Raw genomic sequence first — 16,622 nt, forward strand, 5'->3', positions numbered from 1 at the left:
ATATATATAGAAAGTTTTTTCTCATGGTAAAGCTGAACACCAGTTTTCATTGTCACATGATCCTTCAGAAATCATTTTAATATGCTGATTTTTAGTGTTTTTTTCAGGATGGATAGTAAGTGACTTTTGAACAGTAGTGCATATTTTCTATCCTTATGACACTGGTATTCTTGAGCTGTATTCTTTGCATGTTTTAAAATTATTATTATTATTCTTTTTTACTCTGATCATCCAGAAGCATGAGGGATTTGGTATGGAGGCAAATAAACAAACTTAACATACTGGAAAGATGTCTTCCTCTTTGTTTTTCAGACACTGACGCCTGTCATTGGACCAGCTGGCGTTGGACGGGGTGTTGGACCCTCCCCCTGCACGGCGACAGAATGAGACAATAGCTGGGGGTGTTGGATATCATCCCTCCCCCCCTCCTCTTTGTTTCCCCCTCCTACATATCCAAGACACATACACAATATCTTACACCAACACTACAAAACAGTACCCTGGACATCTGTGGCCCCATGCTTTACTTTGTAGGGGCCATGAGACTTTTACAGGGCTGCTGCTGTTGAGAACCCCTTGGGAACAAAACAATCCATTTCCTTCCAGCAAGTGGACACATCATCCCAGTTCCTATGGCTTTGGTGGAGCTTGACAGAAGCTCAGCAGGTCATTGAATCATGAAAACACCAGAGGACTACTGGGAGTTTCCATTTGGAGTTGTACATTAATAGGCTAAAGACGGCCAAATCTAATTCAACCTGCTACAGGTCTGAACATCAGTTAGAATAAATGATGCCTCTCCTTAGCCATTTCATCCACCACATCTGAAGTGCCTTGTATTCCATAAAACTGTTGTTTACCTCTACTCCACATATCTCATCCAATCCTTGAAATCCTTGAAAAGATTAATTTGTTTACATCTTCAAGCCTTATAACTTTCCAAGACATATCAGTTATTTGTTTCTGTTTGCATGCATACGAGTCACAGTCTGAAGTATCTGAGATACAAGGAATGAGACCACCGTAGAGTTCAGTTCCTCAAACTTATCAAAATCTCTCTCAGACTGTTCATCAGACTCTGACGCGGTGCACAACTTCCACTGAGCGGTTCCGTCATCATGTACACGCTGCAGTCCAAATGGCGTTACCTGATCATGTTCTTGGGTGTCCAGTTAGTGGTCATGGCTCTTCTCTCCAGAGAGGGCTACCAGAAAAGAGTGTCATATTTTTTCCGGATTTTCCGCAAGCCAGATTCTACATCGGGCCACACAGGTGGTGGACGTAACCACACGGATGTTTATGCCAACCTCTCCATTTTACGTCCTCCTGTCAGTAAAGAGGACATGCCCTACTGCCCCAAGCAGTCTCCTCTAATTGGTGAGTTTAGTATCAAATTTCCTATATTTCTATTGCGATTGCATAATATCAGTGTGAATATCAGTGGTTGTAATAAAATGCCGGGAAGCTTCTTCCTGGTATTACTTCCTGGAGTTTGTTTTAATTAAAAAATATGAATGCAAATTTGTTATTTGAAAGTGTCTATATATATATATATATATATATATATATATATATATATATATATATATATATATATATATATATATATATATATATTAGACACTTTCAAATAACAAATTTACATTTCATATTTTTATATATATAGGTCCTTCTCCAAAAATTTTAGATTCATTGCACACCAACTGAAATATTTCAGGTCTTTTATTGTTTTAATACTGATGATTTTGGCATACAGCTCATTAAAACCCAAAATTCCTGTCTCAAAAAATATGCATATCATGAAAAGGTTCTCTAAACGAGCTATTAACCTAATCATCTGAATCAACTAATTAACTCTAAACACCTGCAAAAGATTCCTGAGGCTTTTAAAAACTCCCAGCCTGGTTTATTACTCAAAACCGCAATCATGGGTAACGCCGGCTTCACACTGCACGCGTAAGCAGGGCGTAGGCAGCGCTGAAGCAGCGCGTGTGTAAAGCAGTAGCAGCGCGCGCACTTTCCTTTCACACAGGCAGCGTTTGTGGCTCGCAGTTGTGTACAGAGTACTCTCTTTAATGGATAAGTTTGCATTTCTCTTTAATGTATTTGAAATGGAAATAAAGCAAAGATTTATCATGAAGCTAGTTTTATTTTTAAAAAATCGTTTCACTTGTTTCTGATGTCTTTTTATTTCGTTTAGTGCGAGTTTTTGATAGAAGAAAGGCCATCGCACTATATGTCCATGAAAAGCACACTGCTAAAAAGAGAAACTTCAGGAAATTGTCTTGAAATATAGGATATGCATCAAATTTACATGCATTACCCATCATAAACCTCTTAAAGATAATTCATAAATGACTGTAATAACTAAGAGGAAACTTCTTAATGATATATTGTAGGCTAAATGAGCAAATTATCTAAAAACGTTTTTTTTTAAATGACAAAATAACGCACATCATAGTCTATCTACATGTCTACGGTATGTGTGCTATATTCATGTGTGTATATTCTATTTACCTATCCATATTTAGTTTTTCGTTCGTGAGACAACGAAAGATTGTCAAAAACACTTTAAAATGACATTACCATCAGCACCAAGAGCCGCTCACGCTCACCAACTTCCTCCCATGCTTTCATTCACTTGCAAGTCTTTATAAAGCAAATTGTGTGGATTATAGAGAACTGTGTGCTTCTCAACCTTCACGATGAGACAAGTGTCATGTTTTTTCAGGTGCACTCTGAAGAACACTGCCTGTGACACCACGTGCTTTTGTTTATGTTTCTGTTTTTATGCCAGCGTATAGTTATAATATATACATAATTTAATTAATATTTCATTTAAGCTAAACTGGCATACATTATTTAAAATTAGTTTTGTAGTTCAGGCAAAAACTTATGGCAGTGACTTCGGTTTTTGTGTAGAACTTTCATTCTTTTTCCACTGCGCCGGATGTCATATGGTGACTGAGAAACACACGGAACACTTCACTAAATTATTTAATGGTTAAATGTGTTGTTTTTCATGTTAACCAGGTTAATTTTGATCAGAACAATATAGTGTGGCTTTAATTCATCGTGAGCAGCGCGTCAAAAATAGACCTGGCGCCGAAACGATCGCGGCACTGACGCTTCTGCTCTGCTACGCGCCGCCGCGCCGCCTCTGCTGCCGGTGTGAATGCACTCATCTGTTAACATGAGCGCCGAAAAAAATACGCGCTGCTTACGCCCTGCTTACGCGTGCAGTGTGAAGCCGGCGTAAGACTGCTGACCTGACTGCTGTCCAGAAGGCCATTATTGACACCCTCAAGCAAGAGGGTAAGACACAGAAAGAAATTTCTGAACGAATAGGCTGTTCCCAGAGTGCTGTATCAAGGCACCTCAGTGGGAAGTCTGTGGGAAGGAAAAAGTGTGGCAAAAAAACGTTGCACAACGAGATGTGACCGGACCCTGAGGAAGATTGTGGAGAAGGACCGATTCCAGACCTTGGGGGACCTGCGGAAGCAGTGGACTGAGTCTGGAGTAGAAACATCCAGAGCCACCGTGCACAGGCGTGTGCAGGAAATGGGCTACAGGTGCCGCATTCCCCAGGTCAAGCCACTTTGTCCTACAGAGAAGCAGCACTGGACTGTTGCTCAGTGGTCCAAAGTACTTTTTTCGGATGAAAGCAAATTTTGCATGTCATTCGGAAATCAAGGTGCCAGAGTCTAGAGGAAGACTGGGGAGAAGGAAATGCCAAAATGCCTGAAGTCCAGTGTCAAGTACCCACAGTCAGTGATGGTCTGGGGTGCCATGTCAGCTGCTGGTGTTGGTCCACTGTGTTTTATCAAGGGCAGGGTCAATGCAGCTAGCTATTAGGAGATTTTGGAGCACTTCATGCTTCCATCTGCTGAAAAGCTTTATGGAGATGAAGATTTCATTTTTTAGCACGAACTGGCACCTGCTCACAGTGCCAAAACCACTGGTAAATGGTTTACTGACCATGGTATTACTGTGCTCAATTGGCCTGCCAACTCTCCTGACCTGAACCCCATTGAGAATCTGTGGGATATTGTGAAGAGAAAGTTAAGAGACGCAAGACCCAACACTCTGGATGAGCTTAAGGCCGCTATCGAAGCATCCTGGGCCTCCATAACACCTCAGCAGTGCCACAGGCTGATCGCCTCCATGCCACACCGCATTGAAGCAGTCATTTCTGCAAAAGGATTCCTGGCCAAGTATTGAGCACATAACTGAACATACTTATTTGAAGGTTGACTTTTTTTTTGTATTAAAAACACTTTTCTTTTATTGGTCGGATGAAATTTGCTAATTTTTTGAGATAGGAATTTTGGGTTTTCATGAGCTGTATGCCAAAATCATCTGTATTAAAACAATAAAAGACCTGAAATATTTCAGTTGGTGTGCAATGAATCTAAAATATATATGAAAGTTTAATTTTTATCATTACATTATGGAAAATAATGAACTTTATCAAAATATGCTAATTTTTTGAGAAGGACCTGAATATTGGGGCATCATCCGTTTTTAGAAGTATTAAAGTAAATTAGAAACTATTAATGTCACTACTTCCTGTTTTCAGTATTTTACTTTTGCGCACTCTTTTGTTATATTCAGGTGGACCAATTCATGTCACTTTTCCTTCTGGGCTTACGCTTGCCGAGGTTGAGAGGAAGAATCCCCTTGTTGTCCGTGGGGGGCGCTACAGGCCACCAAACTGTGAGACGCGCCATCGCACTGCAGTAATCATTCCCCACAGAAATAGGGAGCACCACCTCAAGTTCCTCCTCTACTATCTGCATCCCTTCCTACAGCGACAGCAGCTCAGCTATGGCATTTATGTCATTCACCAGGTGCGTCTGCAGTCTGTTGTTATTGTTGTGATTTTTATATGGTGATGCAGAAATCGCTTAAACTTAAATGTTTTCCAAAAATACTGCTCGTAAATAAATTTAAAGAAATCTTTTCGGTCAGTGGGTCATTGTGCCATTTTCAGCATTACATAGTCATGGCCAAATGACAGCAAACATTGCAAGTATGTTCCTTATATTTATTTTTGTTTTGTTCAGGAAGCATGACAGTGAAATTAAGAAACATCAGGCTTCATAGCTAAATTGCTATTGGTAAATATTCCAGAAATGGCTAATCTCACACTTTTGAAAAAATGTCTGATCTTTTCTGTAGTAGACCATCTGTATCTTTCTGATTTGATTCAGTCACATCAACAAAGGTCAGACTATCATTAAACCTTTAACATTAAACCTTCATTTAAGTCATACATTGTTTACTTTATTTGGTTAATTTAACAAATACAATTTTTATTCTCATTTGGCACCTGGCGAGTGTTAATTTTAGACCATGCCCCACAGTTTTCACATGTTGTACAAAGATGTATTTGTTGCTTGGTTACATGTCAAATATGCAGCTCTATTATATTACAACTCAACTGTGCCTCCTGCCGTTTCCTGTCAGAGCCTATTGTAATCACTTTATCCTGTTATAGCCGTCGATCTAGATGCAAACCTGTACAACTCGCTCTGAAAGGTCAATCGCTGGTCATCTTTTGCTCTCCACATTGCTGATCTCCCATTTTTGTGAACAACAATGACCCTTAATACAACAATGTGCCAGATTCAGACCGTTTCCCTGGTCTACATTTTCTGGATTTATTTTTGTTAGCTTTGGTTTCCTAGGTTAATACAGTTTTATGTTGGATTATAGATGTACGGCATAACATGTTTGAAGAGTTTCGAATTGAATTGTTTTTGCTCCTGACCTAAGAGGCTTGATGAGATTGAAATCTCATTTGTGCTATTTGAGTTTAACTTTTATTTGGTCACATGTTTTGTACTGTTGTAATCAGACAATTTATAAAAATAAAAATAAAAGGAAATTAATACTTTGATTTAGAAAGGATGCATTCAACTGATCAGAAGTGACAGGACTTTTACACCGTCACAAAAAAAACATGGATTACCGTCAGAAGAAAATCATCTTCTTTCGGATGTTTCTTACTTTGATATTCCCACCTCACATCAAGAGGGCAAGGATTAGACCGTAATCCTCATTAATCTGTTCTTTGAAAATCCTGACCTCATTATAGTATGTGTATATACAGTGGGCTGCACTGCTGAGAAATCGTTCAATAACAATGACGCTCTGTGTGTGTGTAGGCTGGTAATCACACCTTTAACCGTGCAAAGCTGATGAACGTAGGATTTCGTGAAGCCATGAGGGATGAGGATTGGGACTGCCTCTTCTTTCACGACGTGGACCTCATTCCCGAGGACGACCGTAACACTTACGTCTGCGACGCTTACCCAAAACATGCCGCCATTGCCATGGACAAATTTGGCTACAAGTCAGTGTTCTGTCTTGGCTACAACTGCTCTCTGTCTGCATATCATTTGACTTCATTTCCCTGCATTCTACTTCAACACACAAATAGTACATGTTGTAAACTGAGCTCATATATATGTATTTCTGGTTTAAAATGACTCTTAACATTTTAGGTATGTTACAAATTAAATGAATATGTAGTTATTTTTTGGATTCTCACAAAAATATATACATTTGAAAGCATTTTAAAATTGCAAAATAAATACTCATAAAAGACACTTTTTACTGTGACTTTCAAATAACAAATTTAAAATACCTATAGTTGAATAAACACTCATAAAACACAAACCATAAGTCACTGTACTAAACCGAATGCATGCATTTATAGTGTTTTTATGCATTTCTCCTTCCTGTTTTCACTCAGACTGCCTTATAAGATGTATTTTGGAGGAGTGTCGGCTCTGACCCCTGATCAATACCTCAAGATGAATGGTTTTCCAAACAATTACTGGGGCTGGGGTGGTGAGGACGACGACATTGGCGTCCGGTGAGTGAGGGAGTGTTTTATTTGCTTTGGTAGGTTGATTGTGTGTGTGTTTGTGTGTGTGTGCGTTAATGGAGAGGTCTGTGTAGGATGAGATCTGTTCATGTGATACAGCTGGCCGTGAACCACGTCTTTCCTAGCTTTGTCAAGTTCAAAGCTAGAGGGTCCATATCTGATGGTGTGTTACTGTCTGCTTTATAAGGATGATTGTGTGGTCTGGGGCCGGATTCACAAAACATTTCGCCTTGTCACTAAGAGTCCTCTTAAATGGCAGTAAAAGTTCTTAGTTATCAGTTTCCTCTTAAAACCTATTCACAAAGCTGCTGAGAGCAACTTTTACTAGGGAAGAGAGAAGTCTTAAGCTAAGAGTAAGGCCGGGGTTGACCTCGTTGCAATAGATGATGTCATCAGGCTTAATAACTATGACCACAGTGATTGGCTAATAGGGGAGGTGATTTAAATAGATATATTTTGTTGAACAAGGTTGCTATATTCAAATAAAATGTTTAAAATAAGAATGTTGCCATATATATATATAAAAAAAAGTTTTCAAATTAAAATGTTGCCATATTAAAGATTATTAAATATTAAAGAGGAAAGATTTTTAAAAAGTAGGCTGCGTCACTAATTAAACTAGTATATGTTCAGCTAATTGTCAGACTCTAACGTGTGCATCTCGAGAGATTGCAGAATTCAAGCGAATTTTTTTTTTTTTAAACAAAGTTTGTGAGGAGCATGTTCAAACTGTCTATCTAATCAGTGTGAGAGGAGGTATATAGACAGCCTAGAGCTGACTCGCCTAACGTGAGTTACTACAGTTCATCCCTCCGCCACCCCGTTCCTCACTCTTCATCTGCAATACGAGGCAGAACTCTGGGTTTGGGCTAAATTCCGATCTCCGAGCCCTCGGTCACTTCAGATAGCCAGTCAAAGTGTGAACTCGTAAAAACAACTAGCACAGGTAATCTGACATTATTATTATTATTTTTAAATAAAGATATCTATTTAAATAAATATCACTATTGCCTCAGTGTTGTATAGTGTCTTTGGGCGGATTGCGGCAACAGCCGTTATGATTGTTTGATTTGGTCTTAGTGGCTTAGGAGTACTCTTGACTAGTGTTTCTAGTCCTACTAGTGTTTCATAGATTTAGGAGCTAGTTTCTCCTAAATCGGCAAGTTAGGAGTTATTTTAGCCTTAAGATGTTTTGTGAATACGGCCCCTGATGTTTGATAAAAGTCACAGCTCAGCCACAAAGGATCAAATATTGTTGTGTTAAACATTTAAAATCAGTTAAAATGCGAATAAATTAAAATGGGCTGCACAATATAGTTTCAGAATTGATATTGCAAAGTGTGCATCTCCTCTCTCTGTTTTCTGTGTGCACACAGAGCCACATGGACACCTAATTCAGTTCTCTGGACACATACTAGGGATGTGTGCAATGACTAACTTCCTAACCGTTTAAACAGAAATGTTGTAACCGACTAAACTAACCCTGCCTCCTGAAGACCGTCTGTATATGTGATCCATCTGAAAGAACACTTAATCTATGAACAGTCAAATCCCACACTGCATGCCACTAAAAATAGATCAGATACATGTGACGTGCTTTCCTTACATTATGATCATAGTATTACACTTGAGCAGTCACTTAAACAATGTTAGCCGTTTTTATTGTATTTTATTATATTTTATTGCATTTTATTTTTATTGCCATGTTTATTTACATCAGTAGGTCAAGTTTGAAGATTTAGATAAATGTTTTTAAATGCCACTTCAAGCATTTTAGCATATATACACTACGGTTCCAAAGTTTGTGGTCAGTAAGATATATTTATTATTTGTTTTGTTCTATATATTTGTTCAAAATACAGTAAAAATATTTTATTTTAACATACTTTAAATGTAATTTATTCCTGTGAAATTTTCTGCATCTTTACTCTGGTCTTCAGTGTCACATGATCCTTCAGAAATCATTCTAATATGCCAATTTAGTGCTCGATAAATATTTATTATTATTATGTTGAACACCGGTATGCTGCTTATTATTTTTGGGAAACCTGTGATATATTTAGTCAGGATTAATTATTTTTGTGATAAATTCAGTGCATCTTTCAAAAGACCCCGAATTTTTGAACAGTAGTGTATTTTATCACATTTACAAAATATTTCCCCCTAATTATCTAGAATTCATTACCTGTTTAAAATTTCTTCAAAATTCAGTAAAATCCTCTTCCTGCCATTCCTGATTTAAATGGTAAATGCAGATTCCTGAGGGTGTGGCCCACAGTTACCCAATCCTGATCGTCTCCTTCTGCTTTTTTGTCTTAACATTCTTCATCTTTTCAGGGTCTCACTCGGAGGAATGCTGATCAGTCGTCCATCTCTAAAAGTGGGCCGATATAAGATGATCAAACACAAGCACGACAAAGGCAATGAAGTGAATCCCAAAAGGTAGACTCGCCTTACAAACCATCTGATAAATGCACAACAACATTTTCACAACATTCTAAAGGTGCGGTCGCATTGGCGAAATTTCACAGTAAAAAAACCCCCTCCACTGTCTGTTGTAGTGATAGTCACAATAGTGTGACATGACACTAGATCTGCGCGATTATGGCAAAATCATTCAGGTCCTTCTCAAAAAATTAGCATATTGTGATAAAGTTCATTATTTTCCATAATGTAATGATATAAATTTAACTTCCATATATTTTAGATTCATTGCACATTAACTGAAATATTTCAGGTCTTTTATTGTTTTAATACTCATGATTTTGGCATACAGCTCATGAAATTAGCATATTTCATCCGACCAATAAAACCTTCAAATAATTATATTCAGTTATGCCCTCAATACTTGGTCGGGAATCCATTTGCAGAAATGACTGCTTCAATGCAGTGTTGGGTCTTGCGTCTCTCAACTTTCTCTTCACAATATCCCACAGATTCTCTATGGGGTTCAGGTCAGGAGAGTTGGCAGGCCAATTGAGCACAGTAATTCCATGGTCAGTAAACCATTTACCAGTGGTTTTGGCACTGTGAGCAGTGCCAGGTTGTGCTAAAAAATGAAATCATCTCCATAAAGCTTTTCAGCAGATGGAAGTATGAAGTGCTCCAAAATCTCCTGATAGCTAGCTGCATTGACCCTACCCTTTATAAAACACAGTGGACCAACACCAGCAGCTGACATGGCACCCCAGACCATCACTGACTGTGGGTACTTGACACTGGACTTCAGGCATTTTGGCATTTCCTTCTCCCCAGTTTTCCTCCAGACTCTGGCACCTTGATTTCCGAATGACATGCAAAATTTGCTTTAATCCGAAAAAAGTACTTTGCTGCTTCTCTGTAGCCCAAAGTGGCTTGACCTGGGGAATGCGGCACCTGTAGCCCATTTCCTGCACACGCCTGTGCACGGTGGCTCTGGATGTTTCTACTCCAGACTCAGTCCACTGCTTCCGCAGGTCCCCCAAGGTCTGGAATCGATAAAAGATAAAAGACCTGAAATATTTCAGTTGGTGTGCAATGAATCTAAAATATATGAAAGTTTAATTTTTATCATTACATTATGGAAAATAATGAACTTTATCACAATATGCTAATTTTTTGAGAAGGACCTGTAATTGTCAACCTGTCAATTATTTCCTTGAAATTGCGATTTATTAATTACGATTATCACAATTTACACTAAATTATGTTTTGAATAGCTTTATACCATTGTTTGAAGCAACTGCATATTTATATATATAAACATGCTGAAAACACTCTACATTCCTGTAATACTTGTAAAGCAATTCTGTAGCATTAATTCTATACAAGGGTTAGGTTTCTTCTTTAAATAAATGAAAAAAGTAAAAATGCATGGTACAATAATAGGGGCTTTTGCACCAGGTATTTCTAGGAACTAGGCATCAGGGGGTGGTCCCCCGAGAACTAAATATGCCCCTAGGGTCATTTTCATAGTTGCATTCGCTCTCCAGTGACAACAAGCTGCACTTGTTGTTTTGATGGCTCAGCAGACATTAATTGTGACGACGCTGAGAACGCCAGAGCCTGAGCACTCAGCTCTCATATTTTCCGTCTTGATCAGCTCACGATCTTTTTAACGGTCCTGTCAATTATGTTATTAGGTAGAACTGTTGTACAAAGGAGGTAGACATTTATATGAGAGTATTAGTGTTCGCTGTGTGGTTGATGTCCAACGTCACTAGCTGAGCAGAAATACATAATCCTGTTTTGCTTGGTCCGCTCAAAGTTGCGTTGGATTTTCTCCTTAGCATAAAGGTTGAGGGGTCCGTCAATCACTGTTTGCCCTGTTAGTTAGTTCATGGAGTAAATATATAGGCGGTGTTCACGGCTTTTTAAGTGGTGTTCACTGTGTTTCATTTTTTGTAATCGAGGCTTTGAACAATTTGCATAGCCTTCGTAATCACGATTATAAATTTGATTAATTGTGCATCCCTATATGACACACAGCTCGCACAGAAGTCACTTTCAAACCAAGCAGCTTTCTATTGGTCAATGTGGCGCAATGTTTTGCCCGAAATTCCCATTTGCATTAATTCCTATTGAAATGACTGCATTTCGCCCGCAAAGTTCACCAAACAAAGTTAAATGTGACCTTAACAAGTTTTGCCTTTAAAGTGATGACATCCTCTCCCAGTACTTCTTCTGTTTAAACCGTTTACTCTCATGCAGGTTCAACATGTTGGCTAAGACCCGGCACACGTGGAAAAATGACGGTATGAATACGGTGGAGTATGAGATCGTGTCCCGGGATTATCAACTGCTTTTCACCAACATCACGGTCAACATTGGCACAGAGGCAGGGCTGCACCCGCCCAAAAAAAAGACTGCTTCTTAGCTGGCTCCCAGCATTCTTGTGTATCTCCGAGGCACAGGTTCTAGCACCAGTGCCACACTGCCTGCAGACCACTCGCCCACATGCACATGGCCAGTGAATTCACGGGACATCATGCCTTTACTGCACCACAGACTTTCTTCTCTAATGGTGGTCCCAGCCAGTGGTCCCACGATTCTCTGTCCTCTTTCTCTTTTTCTCCAAAGTTTGACATTTTTGATCCTGTGCTCACTGGTTCACTTTATCAGTCAGGATGCTGCAGAAACTTCATCGGATCGCATACTGACCACTCTGCAGGAAGGATGTGTTTCCTGACGGAGAGACTGTTCATACATCCTCTGTGCCCATGGGCACCATTTAAAAACCTCTATTGCCTTAGAATCAAGCTGCACTCTCTCTTAACATTTCATTCATGATGATTGAAACGTAGGTTCGGCCTCCTGCAGTAGGGTGAGGCCGACGCTTAGAGAAGGTTCAAATTCGTATTCTGCCATGTGATGGAAATAGTAAAGCAGGCCGACGTACTGCATAAGCAACCTTGTTTGCTGCACTACTCTGTGAGTCTGGTGCCTGTTCAGTAAATTAGTACTTTTAATTATGTACTGTATTGTTATCCAGGCAGGTGGAGTGATATTTTGTTACATATCTACCATTTTGAGTAACGCACTCAGAACTGGCCTCTTTGGTAGTAATAACCATTCTACATATACTGATCTTCTCCTTTTTGCCTTTGGTTGTCTTAGTAATAACATTGGCTTTTGTAATCAACACTCTGCCTCTCATTTTCATGAATTACTCAACACGTTGTATTTTATCTGCATGAGTATTGTTTTATTTTTTATGATCGCCTGGCTGTGTGCGGTTTCGTCTTTGGCTTTGGATTAGTAATGGGGTTGTTGAATGTAGCTGTGTATCCTTTATTGGTGAGCGAATGTCACGTCATTGCAGAGTGCATCACGTTTCCGTTCGGGTTGGCTTCGTGAAGCGTGCATGCTTTGTCCCATTTATTCAAAGATTTTGTCTTGAATCCTCATCTCGAAAGGTTTAAGAAAGGCATTTTCTCATTTATGAAATGGACGTGTATATTATTGGTAAGACCATTCTTAAGCGATGGTTCACCCAAAAATAAAAATGTACCCTTGATTTACTCACCCTCAAGCCATCCAACGTTTGTATATGACATTCTTCTTTTAGACTAATACAATCAGAGTAATATTAAAAATGTCCTAGCTTTCTAATGGCAGTGATCCATCCATTATAAAAGTAATCCACACAGTTCCGTGGCCTTCTAAAGCAAATCGATAGGTTTGTGTAAGAGAAAAATCCATATTTAAAATGTTATAAAGTAAAATATCTAACTTCCACCAGACCACCTTCCATATCTAACTTCCACCAGACCACCTTCCATAATCAACTTACGAAAAAAAAAGTGTGACGTAGCGCAAGATGTTTGAACTGCAAGAGTCGTTAACTTTCTTTGTAAGTTGAAGATGGAAGGCGGTCCACCAGAAGCTAGATATTTTATTGTATAAAGGTTTAAATATGGATATTTTTCTTGCATAAACCCATCGATCAAATTTTGGGCTGCCATTATAAAGCTTGGAAGAGCCAGGGCATTTTTTAAATACAACTCCGATAGTATTCGTCCGAAAGAAGATTGTCATATACACCAAGGATGACTTGAGGGTGAGTAAATCATAGGCTCCTTTACATTTTTGGGTACACTATCCCTTTAAGCCCTTTTGCTCTGTGGAATAAAATACCCTAAAGTTTTTTTGGAAAAAACAAACAAAAACGAAACAAAAACATTTAAATCTAAATTGTTGCATTGAAATGAATGTGTTGACGTTCGTAAAGCCACTTTTACATGAATTGCTCCTTGACTCCGATGCACTAAAACCATTCTTGCGTAAACTGCTGCGTTAAATTAAATGTGTAAATTGGTGTAACGAATTGAATGCGCTAACAATCGTGAAATCAATGTACATTTTTTCGTTCAATTAAATGTTACAATTCTTAAACCATTTTAATGACAATTGTTACAATGATTTGAATGCGTGAATGTCCTTAACCATTCGTGCATAAATTATTGCATTCAGTTAAATTCGTTAATATATGTTAAACCATTCTTGCATAAATCGTTGCATTTTCAAAATTTAAAACACAAATGTTTGTAAAATATTTTTAACATAAATTGTTGCATTGAATCGTTTGTGCTATCAGTCATAAAACCATTCCTATGTAAACTATTCGCTTGAATTGCATGTGCTAATGTTCATTCAATGCAACCGAACAATTTACACAATGATTGTTCTGCTTGTTTATAAATGAGACCCGTTATGGCCTAATCCTGAAAAAAATAAGTACATTCTTGCTGACTGACACGGATGACAAAAGAAACTGGAAATATATTGAAAATTCATATTTAAAGATGTTACCGCAAAATTATATTGAATCCTGGCCTTAACTGGCTAATGTTAACCTTGTTTTTGCCTAACCTCCAAACTTCTTCTGAATTGTTCAGTCATTGGTGAAACGGACTCTGTGAAACACGGATGTTTCAGACTGATCTGCGCATGTGTGGCAAGTAAATGACAGAAGGCATACTTGCATCTCAGATTTGCGTTTGTGAGACGTAGGGAACTCGATCATGCATTGTTTTCCGATTGCTGCTGTTTTCTGTGTGAATGTGAAGGGTGGAGGTATCGCTCCCCTCTTTACTAATCTGTATGCTGTTGGAAGCTTGTAAATGGGGCATTTGAAAAATAGGATGTTGGGTCATTGGATGTCATTGAGGCAGATACCAAAAAATCTTTTGTTTATTTTTAACAAGCATGTTTTATTTTATTTTCTTTGCTTACTGTAATAGTCTTTTTTTCTTCTTAATTACAAAAGGTTAAGTTGGTCATTAATGATCAGGTTAAACGAACTTGTCCCTTACCCAAGTCTATTGGATCATAGAATATCACCTGAGTGTAATGGCCGTAAATATTTTTGATTTGAGATATCTTCTTCACATTGAGAATTTATATTTGATAACTATTCAGATCATCGTCATAGAAGGTACTTTGAAAATCCTCAGTTGTTCAGTCATGAATGACATAGTTTGATGTGTACAGATGACAGGCTGCACACTACTCAGGTGGGATGATGGATCAGATGCTTCTAAATGTGCCTTACTGGGCGTCAGTTATCTTAGAGTTCTTCAGTGGGCTGTGCTCTTAACGCGGGGCATTTGTTTCTCTTTATGAAGTCTGCACAGTACTCAGCGGCCTTATGATGATTTAATAAAGCAGATGTAAATGTACTAAATGGCTCGTGTGTTTTGTGATTGGTGTGTTGTAAAACTCACTCAACTTTTTTTTACGTTTTAAAAGATGGATTAAAGTGCTGCCAAAAAACTCTTTACAACCCGTCATATAATTTTTTTTTTAAAAAGTTTAACGTTTTTAAAGTTTTTTTAACACAAATTCAGTGCCATCTTAATGTTGGGACACGTCACACATCACCCTGGATAGTCAACTTTGAGATTTCACACTGATTTCATGTGTGAATCTTTGGTCAACCTCCTTGTTTGCATATTTCTGAGGTCAGGAAGCATTGATTGGAAAAGTACCACGTGACGTTTATGGAAATTTTACCACAGATCCAATCTGAAAGGCTTCCGTAAACACAATTTCTACAGACAGCTTTGTGAATGCAATGCATTCATTGTGTTGTTATATAAAGTTAGTTTTTAATTGTTCATCAATCAAGTAACATTTTCATTTCAGGAAGTTTGCAGACATCTTGCATACATTACATTGTATCACGTGAGCAATATCTTATCGGTCACTGAAAAAGCCTTGTAGTAAAGTGTTATCTTTTAACTAACAAAAACTAGCAAACAATATTTCCTACAGCATTTATGGCAACACTCTACAATAATAAGGTTGCATTAGTTAACATGAACTAACCACAACACTTCTGTTCAGCATTAGTTAATCCTTAAAGGTAGATAATAAAAACACAGCTGTTCGTGGTTTTCATGTTAGCTCACACTGCATTAATTAATGTTAACAATATTTTAATAATGCATTAGTAAATGTTGAAATTAATATTAACAACGATAAAGAAATGCTTTAAAAGTGCAGATCATTTAGTTCATGTTAACTAATGAATCTTATTGTAAAGTGATACCACATTTATCCATCTTAAACTTATTAAATGTAAACATGTTATTTTTGAGTGATTTATTTCTCATCCTCATATTTAAATAAAATGCGCTATATTGCCAAAAGTATTGGAAGTGAGACACCCTTCCAAATCATTGAATTCAGGAGTTCCAATCACTTCCATGGCTCAGGTATATAATCAGGCACTAAGGCATACAGACTGCAGGTGTGTCTCAATCAGCTCCCTCGTCCAGTAGCCAGGGCCCCGATGAGGGAGTCAGCCCATTTAATTATTCCCTGATCAGTGCCCTGACTGCTGAACTAGGGAGCTGATTGAAACGCACCCTGCTTCTACAAGACCGACTCCAGTGGTTCAACCTTAAAGGGATAGTTCTCCCAAAAATGGACATTTGATGTGCTACCTGCATTTATCTGCTACCCCAGTGCATCAAAGATGATGGTTTAGTTTCTTTAGTAGAACACAAATGATTTTTAACTGCAACTGTTGCTTGTATAATGTATGTCAATGTGGTCTAATTCTAATTTAGACTAATTTCCTTTTTTGGGTGAACTATCCCTTTAATGTTATGAAGCATTGAGAATACGTTTTGTGTGCAAAAATGAACAAAAATAAATTTATTTAATTTCTTCTCTTCCATGTCAGTCCCTGTTCACTTTGTAAACAGTGCAATGCTTCTGGGTTTTTACGCCAGCATGCCGG

The 16,622-nt window shown here is 38.1% G+C and overlaps 1 protein-coding gene across 1 annotated transcript; it reads left to right on the forward strand.

Moving 5' to 3' along the window:
- The first annotated feature begins 897 nt into the window (after positions 1-897).
- Positions 898-15,159, forward strand: si:dkey-199f5.8 (beta-1,4-galactosyltransferase 3). Its single transcript, XM_067448148.1, has 6 exons — positions 898-1,377; positions 4,615-4,850; positions 6,171-6,358; positions 6,761-6,883; positions 9,233-9,337; positions 11,585-15,159. The coding sequence occupies exons 1-6, from the start codon at positions 1,119-1,121 to the stop codon at positions 11,748-11,750; spliced, it is 1,077 nt and encodes a 358-aa protein (XP_067304249.1). The 5' UTR covers positions 898-1,118; the 3' UTR covers positions 11,751-15,159.
- Positions 15,160-16,622: the final 1,463 nt, after the last annotated feature.

This window comes from Pseudorasbora parva, chromosome 7 (genome assembly GCF_024679245.1).
Source record: "Pseudorasbora parva isolate DD20220531a chromosome 7, ASM2467924v1, whole genome shotgun sequence".
Lineage (NCBI taxonomy): Eukaryota > Metazoa > Chordata > Actinopteri > Cypriniformes > Gobionidae > Pseudorasbora > Pseudorasbora parva.